General features: G+C 39.5%; 1 protein-coding gene across 9 annotated transcripts in view; it reads right to left on the reverse strand.

The window, feature by feature from the left end:
• The window catches only part of LOC128869629 (calcium/calmodulin-dependent protein kinase type 1-like), a 361,072-nt gene that overhangs the window by 280,594 nt on the left and 60,497 nt on the right, over positions 1-19,981 (reverse strand). For all 9 annotated transcript variants that reach the window (XR_008455349.1, XR_008455348.1, XM_054112200.1 and 6 more), the window contains exon 2: positions 2,295-2,700. Coding sequence is in view for 7 of the 9 variants with exons in the window: in XM_054112200.1 (XP_053968175.1) it covers positions 2,295-2,407 (113 nt within the window). In the remaining 2 variants the exon portion in view is untranslated. The remainder of the gene's footprint in view (positions 1-2,294; positions 2,701-19,981) is intronic.

Below are 19,981 nucleotides of genomic sequence, written 5' to 3' on the forward strand. Positions count from 1 at the left end.
TTGTTGTTCCCGTTGATGAAAGCTGCTGCAGCGCTGCTCCCATCAGTGCGGGCTGAGCGAACACGCACTTCCGTGGATAACGTCGGATACTCATCGGTTAGCACTTTTGGTTTCCCGTTTTGTTTTACTTTTGCGGATTTTATTCTTATTCAAAATTCAATTTTGTTAATTCCGGAATAAACCAATCGTACTTAAGGTGAAACACAACCGATTTAATCAGCGATTTTTGTTTTAAATATTTAATATTATATATACGGCTATGCAACACGTCTGTATATGTACGCAGTAATTAAGTAATAAATATTGAATGTAACGTAAGTAGCGAATTAGATAGTTCATTTAATAGCTAATAATTAATATGAATTTCTTTCAAAGATCGGATTGCTTAAAGTTACGGGATGATATAGAATGGTTTGAAAGATAGTGTTATTTTAATAATTTAAAATGAAACATTAGAAAATGTTATGTGGTATAATTTACTAAACGAACTGCCACTTTGCAGTTTAGTTATTCCTTAAATAGCTTGATCATAGCCCGTACTACAGAAATAAAAGATTTTGGATTCATATTTGAAAGTAATCTTACCTTTTAAAATCATGTTAATAATATAGTTCTAAACCTTTTGGAACCGACTTTATAAAAGGAAACACTGCTGATTTTAGAGATCCTCCAACACTAAAAAGTCTGCACACATCTATAGTAAGAAGCCAGTTAGAGTACTGGCCCTTAATGTGGAATCTTTTCTATGCATTCAACATTTTGGATTTTTTTTGGGCTTTCTAAAATGTTTGGAGTAAACATATCGTCCGATATCTGTTTTTTTCAGTAGGGAAGACACTTACAACCCTTGTGCTCGCACTTCGCGCCATAAGTATACATATTTTGTACTTGACTGCCACTCAGAGAGACCTGTCGTAGTACTATTAGATTTTTACCGCATGTCGAAGAGATTCGGATTTACGTTAAACAACAACTGGACGGTATACAGCTTCTACAACAAGAGAACACAGAAAGGCCTTAAACCACATTCATCAAAACTCTTTCTCTTAAAAACTCTCGAGCCTGAAGTCAAATCAAAGCTTATTGCATCACGCTCTCGTCGTTCACGACGACTGCTGAGTTAACCGACCTGACATGTAATTCATGGAACTGGAATATAGCAAATATTTCAACCGAATATTTGGGTTACCAAAAAGTATGTGTACTGGGTGTTCCATATAGTGGTTTCTTTCAAAAATAAAAACAAACAAAAATGAAGAAGATTGATGATTTGATGATGACGGCTTATAAAACGATTACCGAACATGCCGCGCAAAAAATCGTTTATCATGCCTCCCTAGCTCTTACCATTGGCCGAAATGGCAGGTTCAGCAGCACTTTCAGAGAAAAATGGGCCAATGATGCCACCACTCTAAAATCTGCTCGAAACTGTCACTTTCTGAGCAAGTATTGGCTTATTGACGAACACGTGCGAGTTTTCCGATTCCCAGATGCTGTAGTTTTATTGTTAATATAGACGCCAAAATGAAAATGCGCTTCGTCAAAAAAACATGATTTTTTCAATGAACACATACTTTGGGCTACGCTACATTGGCTTTGGAAATAAGTTTGTACATAGTATTTCTCAGCGTTGTTCAAGCGTAAGCCGATTAATTTCTTTCCGAAGAGATATGATACGAGCTTGCAGTCAAGATTTCCAGTGGAAAAGATCTGTCACTGACTAAATATTATATGACTAAAAAACGAAAAAAAACAATGGTGGGCCACCCTGTACAAGTTGGTTGATTACGAAAAATTTCTTAAAATTCAATGTCAAAAAGGATAAAAAAAAACTTCCTTTTCAACATTGTGACAGTCGGAAAGGGAAGTTGGCTTTTTGATCAAACGAGCCATGTAACAGAAGTGTTTGAAGTAAAGTGTATTATGGATTGTTGGCTTGTACCAACGTCTTAAAGTGATGGTTCGAACTATCTTGAATAAAATATACAATTCGTGCTCTCCAAAACAACATTTTATATTCTTACTTTCAAGGATTATTGTTTACAATAGAACACAGCTTATATCTATAATTTAAAAAAAATTAAGGTGAATTATCAATATAAAAAATTTTTGAAGCTACTACATGTACCAAATGTTTCTAATTCGTATAAAAGCCCCGGCTTTTTGTTGACTTTAAGTAAATTTTAGTCTAACATTAAAATATCATTTTGTAAATAGTGCCGTAACAGATTAGAAACGTTTTTTATTTACTAATCTTATTAAATATATATTGTAATTAAAATTTCGGTACTTACGTCCCAAGCAATCCATGGAGGTTATATTTTTCCTCTATAGATGTTTGCTTATTAAGGTCTTTGTTTTCCTTTTTCATCTTCTTGCTTGAATCTTTTTTGCCAAACAGTGGCATCTTTTCGGTCCTTTACTAGCGGATTTAGCTAATATTATTTATCAGGATAAAAACACTATTTTCTTGAGGTTTAGTTGTATTTTTTAATAGCTACGTATATACATATAATCATATGTATATATTTAACAAACTACTCTTTTCAGATTAAAAAATCTGTCATTTCCACTGAAAAATTTAACGACAGCTTCCGCTGTTTTCATCTGAAAACCAATTATCAGCAGCTTCTCAAATCGTTTTATAAGCTTCTTTGAGTATACGTACTCGTCCTCGGTATAAATCTGGCGTATTAGTTACTGAAAATATACATAAAAAAGAAATAAATTGAGTGAATTTAAGTGCGAAGGTGATTTGAGCTTTACTTGTATTTATATGTGTCTTATTTTTGCATAGCACGTTTTATAAAAGACTACTGTAACTCAATAAAAAATAATCATAATTTGAAATATACAAGTAATGTAATTAATGAACGAAAGAGGACACCTGCTATTGTAAAGACGGAAAAAGTAGAAGTTCTAGTGCTGGAGAGTAAAATTAGGAATGACTTCACCAGGCTACACCAAAATCGACATTTTATTTATTAGAGTTATGTCTGTTTTGCAGTAAACTCGCGACGTGTGTTGTTGTATAATAAAACTGATAAGAGAACAAGCTTAGCTTAATCTTATCTCGTACAAGTACTTGTAATGGAAATGGCACTAGAATATATGAAGCGACATATATCATAAATCGAAACAAAATATATACAACTTCTGCTTTGCATGCCTTTTGAACGTATATTTACATTTGTACGTGTACATATTTATGACATATTGAAATACATGCCCATACACACAAATAAACCAGATAAAGGGTGGTCAGCTTAGAGGTCTCGGATTTTTAATTGACATAAAACCAGGAAAATTCAAATTGATTGGGCAATCTTTATTATTTTTGTGTAGAGCCATTTATAACAATTATTTTTTAGAGATAACCCCTTTCAAATGGAACCCGGAACTGCGCCGTAATTTTACCTTCCGTAAACATCACTTTTAAATTACTCGCTGGAGGACTTCGGTCGGTATCTCGAGAATAACTTTAGTAACATTGGCTTCCAACGCCTCAGTCGAAGCTGGTTTATCCACAAAGCAGTTAGACTTTACATACCTTCACAAATAAAAGTCAAAAGGTGTGATATCAGATGAACTTAAAAAAGTCGTTTATCATTCCCCAATCACTGTTACATTGGCGGCAGCCTTGTCTTTGAAGAAATATGGGCCAAAGCCAACGACTGAAATTATGACGCTTTGGAAGATCGGCCGGCTTCAAATAATGATCTAACTGTATTTTATACGTAAAATCGCAAGTAGTGCCATAAGATATGCCAAGTTGTTGGAATTGGCGCCGAATCGATTCTTCCGGGTTTTCGGCAAAATCTTCATTTACAGCCACAATATTCTCTTCCCTTCGGGCTCTACGGGGTCTAATCTGTCGAACATCATATAATAATGTAGAATTATTCCGAATAGTGCATTCGGTGGGATAATTATGTACACCATAAGTTGGCATGAGCGCGCGATGAGCGAGTTTATGGAGATGCTGTTTTAAGTGAAACAACATGTTTTTATGTTGACGACCGTCCGCGTGAAGGAAGGCCAAAAACCTTCGAAGACGCGGAATTGGAGGCATTGCTCAATGAAGATCCGTGTCAAACGCAAGAATAGCTTGCTTCAGTATTAGGAGTTACCCGCCAACCCATTTCCAAGCGATTGCATGCTTTGGGAATAATGATTCAGAAACAAGGGACTTGGGTTCATTATGAGTTAAAACCAAGGGATATTGAACGTCGTTTTTTCGCCTGTGAGCAACTGCTCCAGTGGCAAAAAAGGAAGGGTTTTCTCATCGCATCGTGACGGGTGATAAAAAAATGGATTCATTCAGCAATCCAAAGAAAATAAAGATATGGGGACTGCCCGGTCATGCTTCTACGCCGTCGCCTCGGCCGAATATTCACGCTGCGAAGATTATGCTATGAATTTGATGGGACCAAGTTGGTGTTATTTATTATGAGCTGTTAAAACCAAGCGAAACCATCGCTGGGATAGGTCTCGACTTCAATTGATGCGATTGAGCCGAGCAGTGTGCGCGAAGCGGCCGCAATACGCGGAGAGGCATGAAAAAGTGATTCTACAGCATGATAACGTTCGGTCTCACGTTGCCAAACCCGTTAAAACCTACCTGGAAACATTGAAATGGGAAATCCTACCCCACCCGCCATATTCTCCAAATATTGCGCCGTCCGATTATCATCTGTTCCGATTCATCTGTCCCCATTCATATGAAGACATCAAAAAATGGCTTGATCCGTGGATAGCCTCAAAAGATGAACAGTTTTACCGCAAAGGTATACGAGATCTACCAGAAAGATGGGAAAAAGTAGTAGCCAGCGATGGTCAATACTTTCAATCATTAACTTGTAAGAATTTTTTTAGAATAAAGTTTTATTTTCATCAGAAAACCGCGAGAACTTAGTTGCGCACCTAATAGATTCACCATGCCACGATGAGACCCAACAAAATTTTCTTGTACAGCACGAATATTACTGTTTTTTAGATTCTTTCCATTATTTTCAAATCTACATTGAAATAGCAGGTTTTTGTTTGTGCAAATAATAGAACATTTCTTTTTTTTTGCTGCTGCTGCAATGGTGAGTTCTTCAAGGAACGAGATCGATCGTACACATTGTAATCTTTCCGTCATGGAAAATAAATGCAGGGATAGAATTTTGTGTCCCTGCAGTAATATCCAATCGCAATTAATTTAAAACTCTCTCATCAATGCAAGTAACAGCTAAACTACGAGATAACAGTTACCGAGCTGTCTTGCTTTGGATCTTACATCATTCTATGGGTTGCCAGCACGGCAACCATAGAATTCAAAATAATAAAAGTAAAATGCCCCCAGCAATGTCAATACCTCCAAATACAGTTATCTTTTTGCTTTTTTCCCCGATGACGCCGTAAAAAGAAAGTGTGTATAATGTCTCGTGTTTCACTGTTTACACTTGCTTTCGCTTACTTCTTCTCTTATTTTTTTTGTTTATTCGTTTGATGTAAATCCCGCATACACCGAAGATATTAAAAAAAATCTCGCAATCGGAATTATCTCATATTGTTGATATTATAACAGCATAAATAATTATCTATCAATTTTTGACGACCACTGCTGAAATGCTTAGCCGAATCAAAATTTCGTACGTTCCTTCAATGTTGGCCCGATGATTGTTGTTGTTGTAGCAGTAATTGTCTTATGTAACGGTAGACCCATATTGGCCCATAGTGAGCTATAATATTCCTTGCCAGCTCACATAATCGGTTATCTCTACGATCTTAAACATGTGCCCGTTGCATATGAGCTGAAAAAGCTTGATACTTCTCTGGAGCGGGGTCTCGCTTCGGGGAGTGAGAGTTAAATGGGATTGTTCTTGCGTGCATGTCGCTACTGTTGTTGAAAAGGGGAGTTATGATGCTCTGGTGAGCTCCGAGCAATCGTGGAGATTTCGTTTTGGGTGTGCTCCACTCACGACATTAAAGTGGGTTAGTGTACTGAGGCGGCAGGCTCACTCGGGGAAAACCGGCTGTTATAAAAAGAGACTCATATAGCTGCAACGTATACCAATATGTAATTATAATATATGACTAGATAACAAGAGCTCAATTTGTTATATTTTGTTCCCATATATTTTTTTTTATTAATGTGGCGTAGATCAAATTGTTTTACATTGTTATTTGTGAGCATTATTAGGTGAGGATAAATGGCTGCTCAAAGAGTGCTCTTTTGGATAAGAAATCAAAAATCGAAGTTTGATACCATTGAAAAAAAGGGAGGATAGAAGTGGGAGAGAAAAGCTTCGGGGCAAAAGTGACAATCAAGATGCCTAAATCTTTGCTGAGATGTTTTCACCATATTCTCTAGACATCTGTTGCACAAAAACTCGAAGTAAAGCCGCGTTAAAGCTCTTTAACCGTTCGCTGGAGTGTGCCGTAATTGTATTGCTGGTCGAAGCCTGATATTTCACCTCCACGCGGTAACGGCTGTAAACGGTTGTCTGTTGGCCAAGGGCCCTGCTACGAAGTACTTCCTTTCCCTACTACTAGTGGGATGTTTTGTTAATAAAAAAACTAGTAATAATTTAACAAAAGCGAATGATGATTCTTCGACTGCGTGCAGCGTTGATATAAATGCACCCAACTACTTGTCAGCAACACCTGCAGGGATAGTTGTTGAAGAACAATCAGCATTTATTGCTGATGATATAAAACTATCACTCTTGGCTCCTAAGCCAACACTTTCGGAACAAGATCCCAGTCTCGAGTCCACGGACTCTTTGGATTCCGAAAGCTTGTATGGTGACAAACTTAGTGTAATCTCACATAAGCTGCAATGTATCGACATAGGTTCAGATCTCAAAACGACTGGGTGTTGTACCTGTCGATATAGGCTTATCATGCTTTATCAGAGAACGAATGGTTCACATTCAAGAGACAATTATTGACATTATTATCGAGGTCAACGACATTAACAAACCGGTATTTGAAAGCTCACTGCACAGAAATGGATGGTTGCTTTTTCTTCGTTCAAATGAAAATACTGTCAAATGGATGCAATTTAATTTCGACCTGATCAAAAAGACGTTTGGGCTTGAAATGGCACTGAGTGGAGAAAATGAGTTTCCGATTGTTATCAGGGGTTTCTTCCCACAAGGCACCGAGTTCTCAAAGGAGAAAATTCTGCCAACAATCAGTGCGCTCATTAATCTGGGAGCTAACCACTGCAAAATGTTGCAAAATACGACTGAAGGTGTGTTGGTCCACCTCGCGCTAGCAGTCGATGAAGAGTTCTTGAGCAAACTGTCAAAATCAAAAGGTACGGTCGCATATCGCTTTGGTCATGTGCGATTGATACTGAATACCAACAAGGCCTGAGAGGGGGATGGCGAAGATGAAGCAGTAGAGAGAACAATGGAGAATCTACAGGCGGTGCCGGCAGCTACAACAAGCACTGCGAAGGGTACTGAGGACACAATGTCCCATGTGGCGGGCACCGAGAAATCTTCCCCTAACAAGAATGCGCTCAAGGTCTCCAGCAGAGCCGAGACCGTAAGTTGGCACACTAAAGTCCTGCAAAAGTCAAGGCTGAGTCATGTGGGTGAACGCAAGGATCCACCGAACAAGAATTTACGGGCTCGAGGCTACAAAACCTTGTGGAGGAAAAACGCAAAAAGTAACTTCAAGGTGCTATAGACGAAAATTATCTTTGGCTTCAAGATTCATGGACAAATGATGCCTAAATAAAAGGAATAAATATTAAGAAATGTAAGTTGTATCTTATGAATACCCGAGGTCAAGGTACTTCCCCATTTCAGAATTCATTAGTCAGGAAAAAGGCAATCGGAAGGCGCTACACTTCACAAAGCCTTGTGTAAAGAACAACTACAGAGGACTAAGCTCAATACGATAAACGGTTTGTATTGAATAACAAAGGTTGGAGGTTGTCCAGAGTAATTTTTGCCCTGACAAGATTTGCTGGATTTGCAACTGAGAATGCTCTCGATTAATATGGCGTAAGGTCAACGTGGAATTTATCCCCAAAAGGTAAGAGGCCCAAGGAACTTCCCAAATCGAACAGGCCATACATCTATTGTCCTGAAAACAAAAGAATAGAGGATTTTCATATTAGGAAGAAGTTGGAAACAACACTGCTTCAATCTCAGTTTGCATATAATGAAAGAAAATCCAGGGAAGGATAACTTCACCATAACAAAGATAGAGAAGCTCTAAGTTCTAGGGAGATTGCTTTATGTGCTTTCTTAGATATTGAAGGCGCCTTTGGTAACACGGGTGAAAACGATGATATATATATATATATATATATAATTGACGCGTACACCCTTTTTGGGTGTTTGGCCGAGCTCCTCCTCCTATTTGTGGTGTGCGTCTTGATGTTGTCCCACAAATGGAGGGACCTACAGTTTCAAGCCGACTCCGAACGGCAGATATTTTTATATTTTTATGAGGAGCTTTTTCATGGCAGAAATACACTCGGAGGTTTGCCATTGCCTGTCGAGGGAGACCGCTATTAGAAAAATGTTTTTATTAATCTTGCTTTCACCGAGATTCGAACCAAAGTTCTCTGTGTGAATTCCGAATGGTAATCACGCACCAACCCATTCGGCTACGGCGGCCGCCGATGATTGGCAGCAAAATAATCAGCTTAACTCCAGGGCTGAAATTTTTTCAGTGAAGTCAATGAAAGGCTGTCCACAAGAAGGTGTTTTGTCACCATTTCTGTTATCTTTAGTCATTGATGATCTCTAATAAAACTCCAGGAGACAGGCTTTGATGCCATTGAATAAGCTGACGAACTTATGGTGATTGGATTGCGTCCGGCCAATTTGGAGGTATAATTTCCAACATCATGAACCAAGCATTGATCATCAAATCGGACAGGTGTCGTGCGGAAGGATTATCTATTTATCCTAGAAAAACAATAATTGTTTCTTTTACAAAAAAAATTAAACTTGGGCCCAATAATTATAGAAGCAACTACTATAAGTGCGAAGTATACGAACGAAGTCAAATATCCAGGTGTTATCTTACATAAACATCTAAATTGGAACTCACACCTCGAAGCGAAGATAGAAAAAGCCACTAGAGCCATGTGGTGAACATGGTGTCTAGACTCTAAATTGATTCTTTGGATTTATACCATGATGGTTAGACCGATCATCACTTATGCCTCCCTTGTTTGGTGGCCGAAACCCAAACAAGTTACCAATAAACAACTACTTTGTAGTTTTTAAAGACAACGCAATAACTGGTGCCATGAACAGCTGTCCACTGTTGCTATAAAAGCGTTAGTAAGACCATACCCCCTTGTGGGGAACTTTTAACCCATACAGCGCATGTCCCCAGTTGGCGGGATAGCTAGGTGGATAGAGGGAAATAAAATACCTCTCGCGGACCAACAAGTCGACCAGACAAGGTCGTTAACAAATTATAACAGGTATTACTATCTGCACCGCACAGGTTGAAAGTAAACCTTCTACGATTTCTGCTCAGTCGTTAGCCTAGCTGGTGCCGACACCAGTGTGGGGTAGTGCGGCAATGAGTAGGACCGATAACCCCTTATCAGTACGGTCATATCTCTGCGGGTTTTGGGTTGCTGGTAGCCGGGCGGGGGAAAAGGAACTCCATGGGGGGGATTTTGCCTTCGCCTCTCATTTGAGGCCGGGAGAACGGGGAGCAGAGTCAAAATCCCTACTCCTTAAAAAAAACCCTAAACTCACGGTGGAACAGCTATGCCGGTGAGCTTGCTTGACGGGGTATAGTCAAGCTTAATAGCGAACTCCGTACAAAGCCTGGCGAACCTACGGTTTCTATTAGCCTTCTAATGGGGGCACTCAAGGGTGACTAAACAGCAATGCAAAATTCAAAAACAAATCATACGGATAGTTTTGACAAAAAAAGGGACTGCACATCATCAAATGTGCATACTTTAGCGACAACGGGCGAAAAAAAATCACTGGCTGAGGAGGCAGTTGGTTGGAGTAAATGGACATCGACTTGGGTGCACTCGGTCCCTTGGGGCACTCGGTCCCTCTACCGACGAGGCAGAGAAGATAGACACTCTGCTAAGCCAGGAGTGAGCCGGAATGTCTATCTCCTCGGAACAGGAGAGAACTCTCCTAGAAACTGGGCCAGAAAAAAAATTAGGAAAAAATTAAAAAATACTCGTGGAAACAAGGTGAAGCTGTCCGAAGCTGGGCGCAGGAGACTAAAAGCCTTTGTCGGCATACCGCATACCGAGGGTATACCGCTGAAAACAGCCTGGTACATGGCGACGAGGCCGTCGAATGCACCTGGCACCGAACAGACAACCTCTAAAAGGTCCCGTTCTGATGGATCCACACCCACATAGAGTTTCAGGCCGACGAAGCGATTTGTACCATCTGGGAACGAAGATGTTGGCAGGTTTGTCACAGAGCCCGCAACCTCTCCTTCGGCTTGCATCTTGATGGAAGGAGTGGAGACCTCAGCCAAGGGCAATCTTGGTCCTGGCAAAGAGCTATCGGTGCTGTCTGAAGAGCAGGCTACAAAGGGCGTTTCCACGGAATTTCCTTCCTCAGAGGCAGTCGCAGCCAAAAAGATTGGGATCATACCGCATGATTTCCCGAAGGGCATTTGGTTCACCGAGGAGACACTAAAGGTACAAAGGTGCATCCTGAAAGTCTGAGGGGTCCGGTAAAGCCTCACTTTACAGGCTACAGTTTCGAGCCTGGACCGTTAATTCTTAATTGCCTGGACGGTAGCCTGGACTAAGGAGGTTATACTGGGTCTAAAGCCATGGAAACGAGCCAAAAGCCACAATCTTTGTTGGCTTCTTCCTAAGTTCAGCTTCCTGGCCCAATGAACGAATAATGGGACAAATTGAGTCGCAAAATTTGGAGCTTCGGGTCAGTGAATGGAAGGTACTCCACCAGCTCCAGAAAGGGGATTTGGTGGAACTAGCAATTGCTCTGGACCCTATTTTGGCTGGAAAAGTTGAACAGCGGGGCAACAAGGTCTTTTACGGCTTTGGCAGTGCCCTGCTCAAACCTAGGCTGAAGGGCGCCAGAAAGAAATTGATGACGCGGCAAAGGTGCTAGATGAACAACCATCAACTTCCGCAGCGGCTCAAGCACAGCTAAACATCAAAAAGCCAACAACGGGCCCCAAATCATCAAAGCCTAACGCAAATGCAAAGGATGGTAAGGGCCGGAGGAGCTAGTCTAGGAAATAATGTCGAAGGTTCCACCCCAAAAGCAACGTAATCCTTAGAGGCAGTTTTGCTGTCTTAAAATAAACCTCCACCGGGCAGAAGAAGCCCCAATAAGACTTGGTGCCATGGTGGAAAAAACGCGTCTGGATTTTGTGGCCATCTAGGAACCATAAGCCTCCTACGGAACCGTCAGATTAGAAATGTTAGAAAGACCAATTGGTCGCTATATCAATTCCACTTGGAGCAAAATATAGAGATTCAGAGTGGAAGAATCACCAACTCTGAAGAACTTAATCTTGAAATTAACAAAATGGAAAACGCAATAACGGCAGCCTTCGAAAACAGTTGCGAACTGGCTATGAAGAAGCGTGCCAGGAACACTCCTTGGTGGAGTAAGGAGTTGAAAGTTCTTCAGAGGAAAGCCCGTCAGCTCATCAATAGCACCAGTGGCTACTAGACTTCAAATGTCATTCAGCAAAGATCACTCAAATGGACTTTCTACTCTCAAGAAGGCTAACGGAAATTTTACGGAGAGTCTGGCGGAAACGGGACAGCTTTTGCTGGACACCCACTTTCCGGACTGTGTCAGTGTGGGTGAGAACAGTGAAGACACTGGGGATATCCGGATCTTAATGTCTACACGGAGGGAACTCTCCCTTGGCAGTAAAATTTTTACAGTGAACAAAACTAAATGGAAAACTAAATGGGCGATCTCCACCAGGTGTTGATAACATACAGCCGTGTCTACTACAGCACGACGTGAATGTATTAGCACCGGTTTTGACAAATATTTTCAGGATAAGCCGAGAACTAAACTGCCTAAAAATTGGAGTAAAGCCAGAGTAGCATTCATTCATAAAGCAGGCAAAAAGGTGTACAACACGCCAAAAGCCTTTCGACCCATAATTGATCAATGTGTTAGAGACGCGTTGCTGATGGTGGAATTGCAGAAATTGGCAATATACCTGGCATCTGTATACATGTCACATGATAAGCCGGCTCCGCCAGACGATGTGGCTCGGTTCGTATCAACACTGAAAAACACGGGCAAGCTGTTGATGGGCTGCAACGCAAACGCCAGAAACGAGGGCTAGGGCAGTTCGAAGACGAATTAAAGAGGGTATTCAAGTTTTGAATTCTTATTAAATACCAACCTCGGCATATATAATGTAGGGACCACCCCAACCTTCACTTTTCCGAGGTCGGGAAATTTCCCAGGCTGGGAAGAAGTCTTAGACGTTACTTTATGCACAAATAATAACTCCCAAATAGTCACCAACAGGAGGGTATCCCACATGAAATCCTTTTCGAACCATAGTTGGATTATCTTCGATATCAATCTCAAGCTTGAGAAACCGACCCCAATAGAAATCCTAGAGGAACAACGTTACACGTGTTAGAGAATGTTGGGAATGGGGTCTCCAACCAAAACTACACAGCCATTGTAAGGCCAATACTAACATATGTGGCACTAGTCTGGTTGCCCGCAATAGAAAATAAATATGTACAACCAAACCAAGCTGAACAAGAATGCTACTTGCAGCGCGGTGAGACTCAGAGACATAGCTGGATAACATCCTCGCTGCTCAAAAACAGATCAGACTATACAGTCCCGACCCTAACGTCAAGAAAGGCTTTACGGTACGTTTTCCACAAAAAGCCGAATGGGGCAAAAGGAAGGTGATTGATATTGATATTGAAATCTACACTGACGGTTCTAAGATGAACTGTGGTGAGGGATCTGGCTTCTATTCGCAGCCACTCAACCTATCTCAGTCAATTCGACTTCCTGACTATGCCAGCGTGTTCCTGGGAGAACTATTAGCGATCAGAGAAACATGCAAATCACTAAAACTCTACAAGGAAGCTGGTGTAAGAGTAGCTATCTTTTCAGACAGTCAAGCAGCTATCAAGCCCTTAGACTCCAACTCCATTTCACCCAAACTAGAGTAGAGAGGACCTAGAATTACTAAGTCATTATTGGCCTGAAATTACTCGGATATAGGCTCCAGTCATAGGAACATACGGGGTAATGAGATAGCGGATGAGCTAGCAAGAGAAGGCTCGACAGTAGCCGCCACCCCACTCAACACAATAAAAGCATCCATTGCTTCACACTATCATGCTTTAGCTGCAAAATTCAAAGGACGAATTACCTGTTAGGATGCTCTTTACCAATCATTTCACGCATCACTCCAACCCTTACAGATCATTGGAAGGTAGGAGATCATACAGCCAGACTCAACCTACCCATCTGCAGAAGTAGTCAAGCGGAAGAGGTGGATGAAAGTCTTTTCCACTACTTATGTGCATGTCCAGTGCTAGCTAGGCACGACTTCGCTCTTTCGGTAAGCCTTTCTTACAGCAATTTAATGAGATCGAGGGCATTCGACAATGCTTCTTTCAGCTCTATTGAGGTAGGTATGGTTAGGAAGGAAATAGAGAGACTAACCAATATTCTGAGTAATAGAATAACAATCTTTGAAACTCTCGATGATTTCGGATACGAAGTTCAGGGCTTTGCTCACAATCTAGTCATCATGGTTAGAGGCAAATTTCACTATACTATAACTAATCGCATGCAACTAGCTCTCTACATTACGCAAAACTGCTCTCGGGGGAAAGGACTTTCGTTAAATCCGAATAAAACTTGTGTAGTACCCTTCACCCGAAGAAGGAAACTAGGTCTAGGGACCCTTAAATTAGGGGACGCCGACTTCATTCTATTATATCTGGGAGTAATCCTTATATGCCAAAGGCTTTACTGTAAAACATGGGGTCTGCGGACAAGATTATAGCATGGTCTTATAAGACAATAATAGTGCCGATGATCACCTATGCCTCTCTGGTATGGTGGCCAAAAGTAGACCAAACTAAGACTCAGACAACACTTAACAAGGTATACAGAATGGCCTGTCTGAGCGTAACGGCAGCAATGCAAACTTGCCCCATAGCGGCTTTAGGAATGATCACTGAACTCATTTCACTCTACCTTGTAGCCAAAGAGTCAGCAGTCAGTGCAGCTTTAAGGCTTCCTAATATATTCCATCTCAAAGAAAGTAATCTTACAGGGCATTTAAGAATTCTGGGTTCAATCCTGAACTCTCCATGCCCGACAGTCCACGACAAGATGGAAAGGAAGAATTATCCAAGAAATTCAAAGTGGTCATTACTGATCGGTCAGCGTGGGGAAACAATGAAATATCCTTAAAACAGGACCTTAAACATGGACTACGGTAGTGCCGGGGCTAGAACTGTCGGACCACATTTCATAAAAGCAATAGCAATGGGAAAAACCACTTCCATTTTCCCGGCGGAGGTCCACGCCTTAGAGCTATGTGCCAGCGAATGTCTACAGAGAGGTACGCGCGGTGCCTATATTCACACCATCTCTGACAGTCAAGCAGCTCTAAAATCGCTGGAAAGCTTCTCATTCCAATCAAGGTTAGTCTGGGAATGTTTTAAAATCCTCAACACCCTAGCATCAAGAAACTCTGTTACCTTGATGTGGGTTCCGGGACATGAGGGGCACGAAGGGACTGAAATTTCGGACACTTTAGCGAAAAAGGGGGCAAACACTCCTGAACTTATCTGCGGGGCAAATAACAGTTTCAAAAGTGCCTCTACGTGAGCAGGAGCAACGAGGCCTAATTGACGACTGGAGAGCCCAAATGATTCCCATAGACTCTGCAAAGAGGCACAGGAAACAGCAGAACATATTCTATGCGACTGCCCAGCAGTGGCACGACGCATACTACATTATCTGAAAAATGGGGCTATAGATCCAAACCTCCTGGTAGAAATTAAGCCGACAGCAGTGTTAGGATTTATTAACAGCCTAAAACTGTTTGAGTAGGCTACATGGCTGCACAATAGGTCTCTTCAGGTCACGGTGCGCAAACAGCCAATCAATAATAATAATAAGACTATACTCACCCAGTGCATATTTTTCTTAGAAAATAAGCAGCCAGAAGTGCATTAAAAATGCAACAGAATATGTCGACTATAATTTATTCATTAACAGAGTATATGATTCCAAAATGTGCTTTATTTATTTTATTTTTTTTTTATTTGAATAAGTCAAGAAAACATAATTTCAGGCTGGGTCTGAGACTAAAGTTTAATGAAATTAAGGAGGAAATTAATACGTTGAAGCAAAAAGGGACAATCAATCTCGTTTTTAATAACATTAAAAACAAACGAGAAAGACAGAATTGATCTTCTATAATACTTTCCAAGGACTCCAGGTTCATCAAAAGCACACGTGATGTGTAAGATGCGATAGGATCAGAAAATTTTACTGATCTCAGTATAAATTTCAGACACCTTTTTTACACGTTCCTGTCAATTAGAAATTTATGGTACGGCCTCCAAATAAAGGCGATATATTCCAACCTGGAGTGAACGGATACAGTAAACAATAATTTCAGGGTATAAGAGTCCGTAAAATTTTAGCTATTCCGTCGCACCAAGCTTAAGACAGAATATGACTTTGATAAGATGAAATTAATATGGCTATTAAATGAGAAACTACTGTCAATGGATATACTATAACAAGTATGAAAGGCAATAAGCATTTTGGAAAAAGTGACATGACAGCATTTTTTGATATTTAAAGAAAGTTAAGATTTTTGACACTACATAACCTATTTGTCTATATCTGCTTAAAGCCTGCATACGTCAGTTGTGTTATTTATAACTGAGAATATTTTGAAATCGTCAGCATTTAACAGAAAATTACCAACTAAAAAGCAATTACTAATGTAATTTATAAATAGCACAAAGAGAAGCGAACCTAAAGCGCTTCCCTGAGGCACTGCAGAGCAGGCAATGAGAGCTTCAGAGACAATACTATCAATTGAGACCACACAACGCCTTCCGCATAAATAGGATTTCAACCGTTGCAAAAAAACAAAGTGAAACTCAACTAAAGATAAATTATGTACTAAAATGTTGTCAGAGACTCTGTCGAAAGCTTTGAAACATCCGTGTAAATGCAGTTGGCTTGTTGCCCTGCTGAGAAGCCTCTAATACAATATTCACTAAAAACGGCGAGATTAGATACTGTGGACCGTCCATTGACGAATCCATGCTGGTTGCACGAAATTAAGCTTTTAGTGGCAAAGGACATCTTTTCTCTGACAATGGTTTCAAAAAATTTGGAAATTGGGCGAAAATTACTTATTTCATTCTTATTGCTACTTTTAAAAATTGGGGATATACTTCTTATTTTCCAGTCATCGATGAAAATACCTGAGAATAAAAATTTTTTTCCTGGGTTCCTGGCCATTCTAGGATACCAGGAAATGTGTATGCTGACAACAGGGCTAAAGAAGCCGGCCATGAACATTTTAGTGATGATATTACTAACAAAGACATTCGAAAGCTGGTACAAGAGCATTTGCATAAATTTTACGCAAGTAATTGGAATACCTTTCAGCACCCTTATAAGAAACGCAATCCCACCGGAGCGAAACCTTTATATCCCTCTAATATAGCCTGTCAAACTCTAAAAAAATTCACGCGACTCAGGATTCGCCATTCAATATCTACTCACGCTCATTTGCTAAATGGTTCGCCCAAACTACTCTGTCCTCACTGCAACTCCATCGATTACTCAACCCTACATACTCTTGACTACTGTCAAAAACGGGAGGAATGTAGAAATGCGATGTTTCCTAACTGCAAGCCCACTGATTTATTAAGAAACACAGATATTAATAGTATTACCTTAATTTGTAAATTCATTTCACAAACTAGATTAAGTATATAGATCATTAAGCTCTGAACAAGCCATACAATCCATAACAGCTATCCCTAACACTCACCCCAAAAACTATCCTTCCCCTCCACCATAGTTCCTCCTCCCTTAACTTTAACCTCACCCAAAAAAACTAATTAGTATGTTAGTATGTATGTATAGTATAATATATAGCTACTTAAATAAATAATTTTTTTATATGATTATTTTTAAAGGTGAAATAACTGCCCGACATTTCTTTAGTAAAATTAATTACATTTAATTAGTAAATTAAGCTTAATATTCCAAGTTCGACATCATATTCTGAAAGGTGCCAAAAATTCTGAGTTGAAGATTGATTTCTAGACCAATCTAAAAAGTAATAAGAATCAGAATCTCTATCATTCTGAACGAAATTAGATTGGAAAAATTCTGCGAAAAGATTCACAGCCTCTAATGGCGTGTTAGCAGGTTTACTACCATAACAAATAGCAGATGGAACTCTACTACATGATTTCTTAGATTTAACGTTATTCCACATTTAGAATATAATTATTGCGAAGAAATTTATTTAAGCAATTGAATTTCTTGAGGTACTGCTTATAGTTGTTATAGGATAACTGATCCTTTGATTTTTTAAACCTTATAAATAGCTTATTTCGTAGGTTTTTTAAATTTCTAAGTTCGTTAGTCTACCACGGAAATTTGAAAGGCCTTTTTCGAATTAAAGGAACATTTTCTAATATATTTATAAATTTCAAAAACCTAAGATTTAAACGCTGAAAAAGAATCCGAGACATCTAATTCCGGGAAGAACCCATCCCAGTTAGTATTTAACAGTGTGTCTTACAAATGGGAAAAATCACTTGAAGAGTAGTTAAATGCGATTTTATCAACTGGCTTATTGGAATCGAATTCATAAAATTCTTTAAGAACTAGCGGGGCATGATGTTTATCTACAGGCGAGAATGCCGAATAACATTGGGATACGCTGCTATTGATATTTTCGCTGGAAAAAATGAGATTTAGAATTCTGTTTAGCTTGTTCACAAAACAATTTAGTTGCAAATTAATGCTGCAAAGACTATCAATAAAGTAAACTTCTAGTTCAGAGGTAACACTGTTAGCATGATTCAAGAAGCTATTTGACCACATAGAATTAGGAAGATAGAAGTCACCAAAAACACATATGTAAATGATTTGATACACAATGATACACAATTATCTGTATGTGCTATTTGTAGATCAAAATTACAACTAGGCGGTAAATAAGAGGCTAACAGGTATATACAGGGTGGGCCAAATAAGACCTACTAATTTTAAACACAAATAACTTTTGCAGTAATCATTTATTTTGGTTAATTGTTTTTATACATTGAATATATTTTATGGATATTATGTATGAAATATTACATCAGACAAATGTGCACCATTTTCCTTGATACAAAGTTTGGCTCTTTTTAACGCGCTTTCCATTACACCACATAATGTTTCTGGTTGAAGGCTCAGAATTTCGTCTCGAATTTTTCGCTTCAGCTGTCTAATAGTCTCTGGTTTATTAAGATACACTTTGTCTTTCAAATATCCCCATAAAAAGAAGTCGGGCGCAGGCAAATCTGGCGAACGAGGTGGCCAAGGGCAATCTGAATTTTTGGAAATCAGACGTTCGCCAAAAATTTCACGCAGCAGGTCCATAGTTAGCCTAGCAGTATGCGCAGTTTCTCCATCTTGTTGAAACTACAAATTAGGATACTGCTCCGCCATTGGCCGCAAAAAGTTTTCAATCAATGTTCTGCAAGAAGCTCCTGAAATCGATTCCGGCGTTTCATCCTCATTTTCGAAGAAATATGGATCGATAACTCTACTGACCAGTTCATAAAGAGTCACGGTCCTTGCGAAAGACATTATATAGATTTGAATCAAATATTCATTGTCATAAAAATTTGCATTCAACCATGTCTCATCAAAAATTAATACATACATATAGGCGCTACTAGTATATATATAATCAGACTTAGTACGCATACCTCCCATATTTTGAAAATTTATCTTTAACTCATTGATGGGCAGGAGATAGCTCTTGTAGCTAGGTTACTTTTTTCGGTACGTCTTCTTTTTGAAAAAATTTGAAGGTGCGTACTTCAACGTCTACAGGCCAGAGCGCAAAATTCATAACTTGATCATAAAGAGACGGCGGAACTCCTAGACTGAAGTTTGAGTTTATATTAACATCCTTTTTAACGAGTTTGAAGGATGCAATCAATGTTGGAATTTTTGACAGTGTATGATATAATATTGTCCTCGGTGACTGAGTTTTTGAATGAAGAGAAGTGCATCCATTTTTTCGTATCCACTATATCCAGTTCAATAATACAGTTCACGCCAATCACAGCATTTGGGGTCTTTTTACTTTTTGGGCTTTTTTAACCACAGTAGTCGACTGTGCATTAGTATGCAATTGAGCCTTTTTAAGAGAGCATTTTGCATTAACTGTAGCAATAGAAGACGTTGGGTGAATAAAGTCAGCAGTAAAAGCAGGAGCAGTAACGCTATCCGCCTGACTCTCTATATTAGACTGTAGATTTATGCACGTGCAGTTATTGTTCTTAATACATTTTCGCACAAACATTTAACTTCCGCAACAAGCAGAGAAATTGCAGAAGATAGCTCATCAATGCGAAGCTTACTCTGCAGCGAGTGAAATTCTTATTGAAAATATTCAGTTTTGGTTATTAAGCGCTCTTTATCACCATGCAGTGCATTGATCACAGCGACATATGCGCATTATCAGCTCTAATAGCAGCATTTATTATGGATCTCGACGTTGTTTGTTGTTGTTCCGCAAATTAATTTCCCGTAGTCAATTTATTATTATCAAATTCTATGCCAGTAACACTCTCATCTAACATAATTGGAGGAGGAGGTGAGCGAATAGATTTCCGCCGAATAACGACACAAGAAGAACAAAAAACAAAACGTTTTGTCAGTAGTTTTGTAGTAGGAATTCAATATCGCTTGACAATCTGTTAACGCATTCC

Source organism: Anastrepha ludens, chromosome X, assembly GCF_028408465.1.
Source record: "Anastrepha ludens isolate Willacy chromosome X, idAnaLude1.1, whole genome shotgun sequence".
NCBI lineage: Eukaryota > Metazoa > Arthropoda > Insecta > Diptera > Tephritidae > Anastrepha > Anastrepha ludens.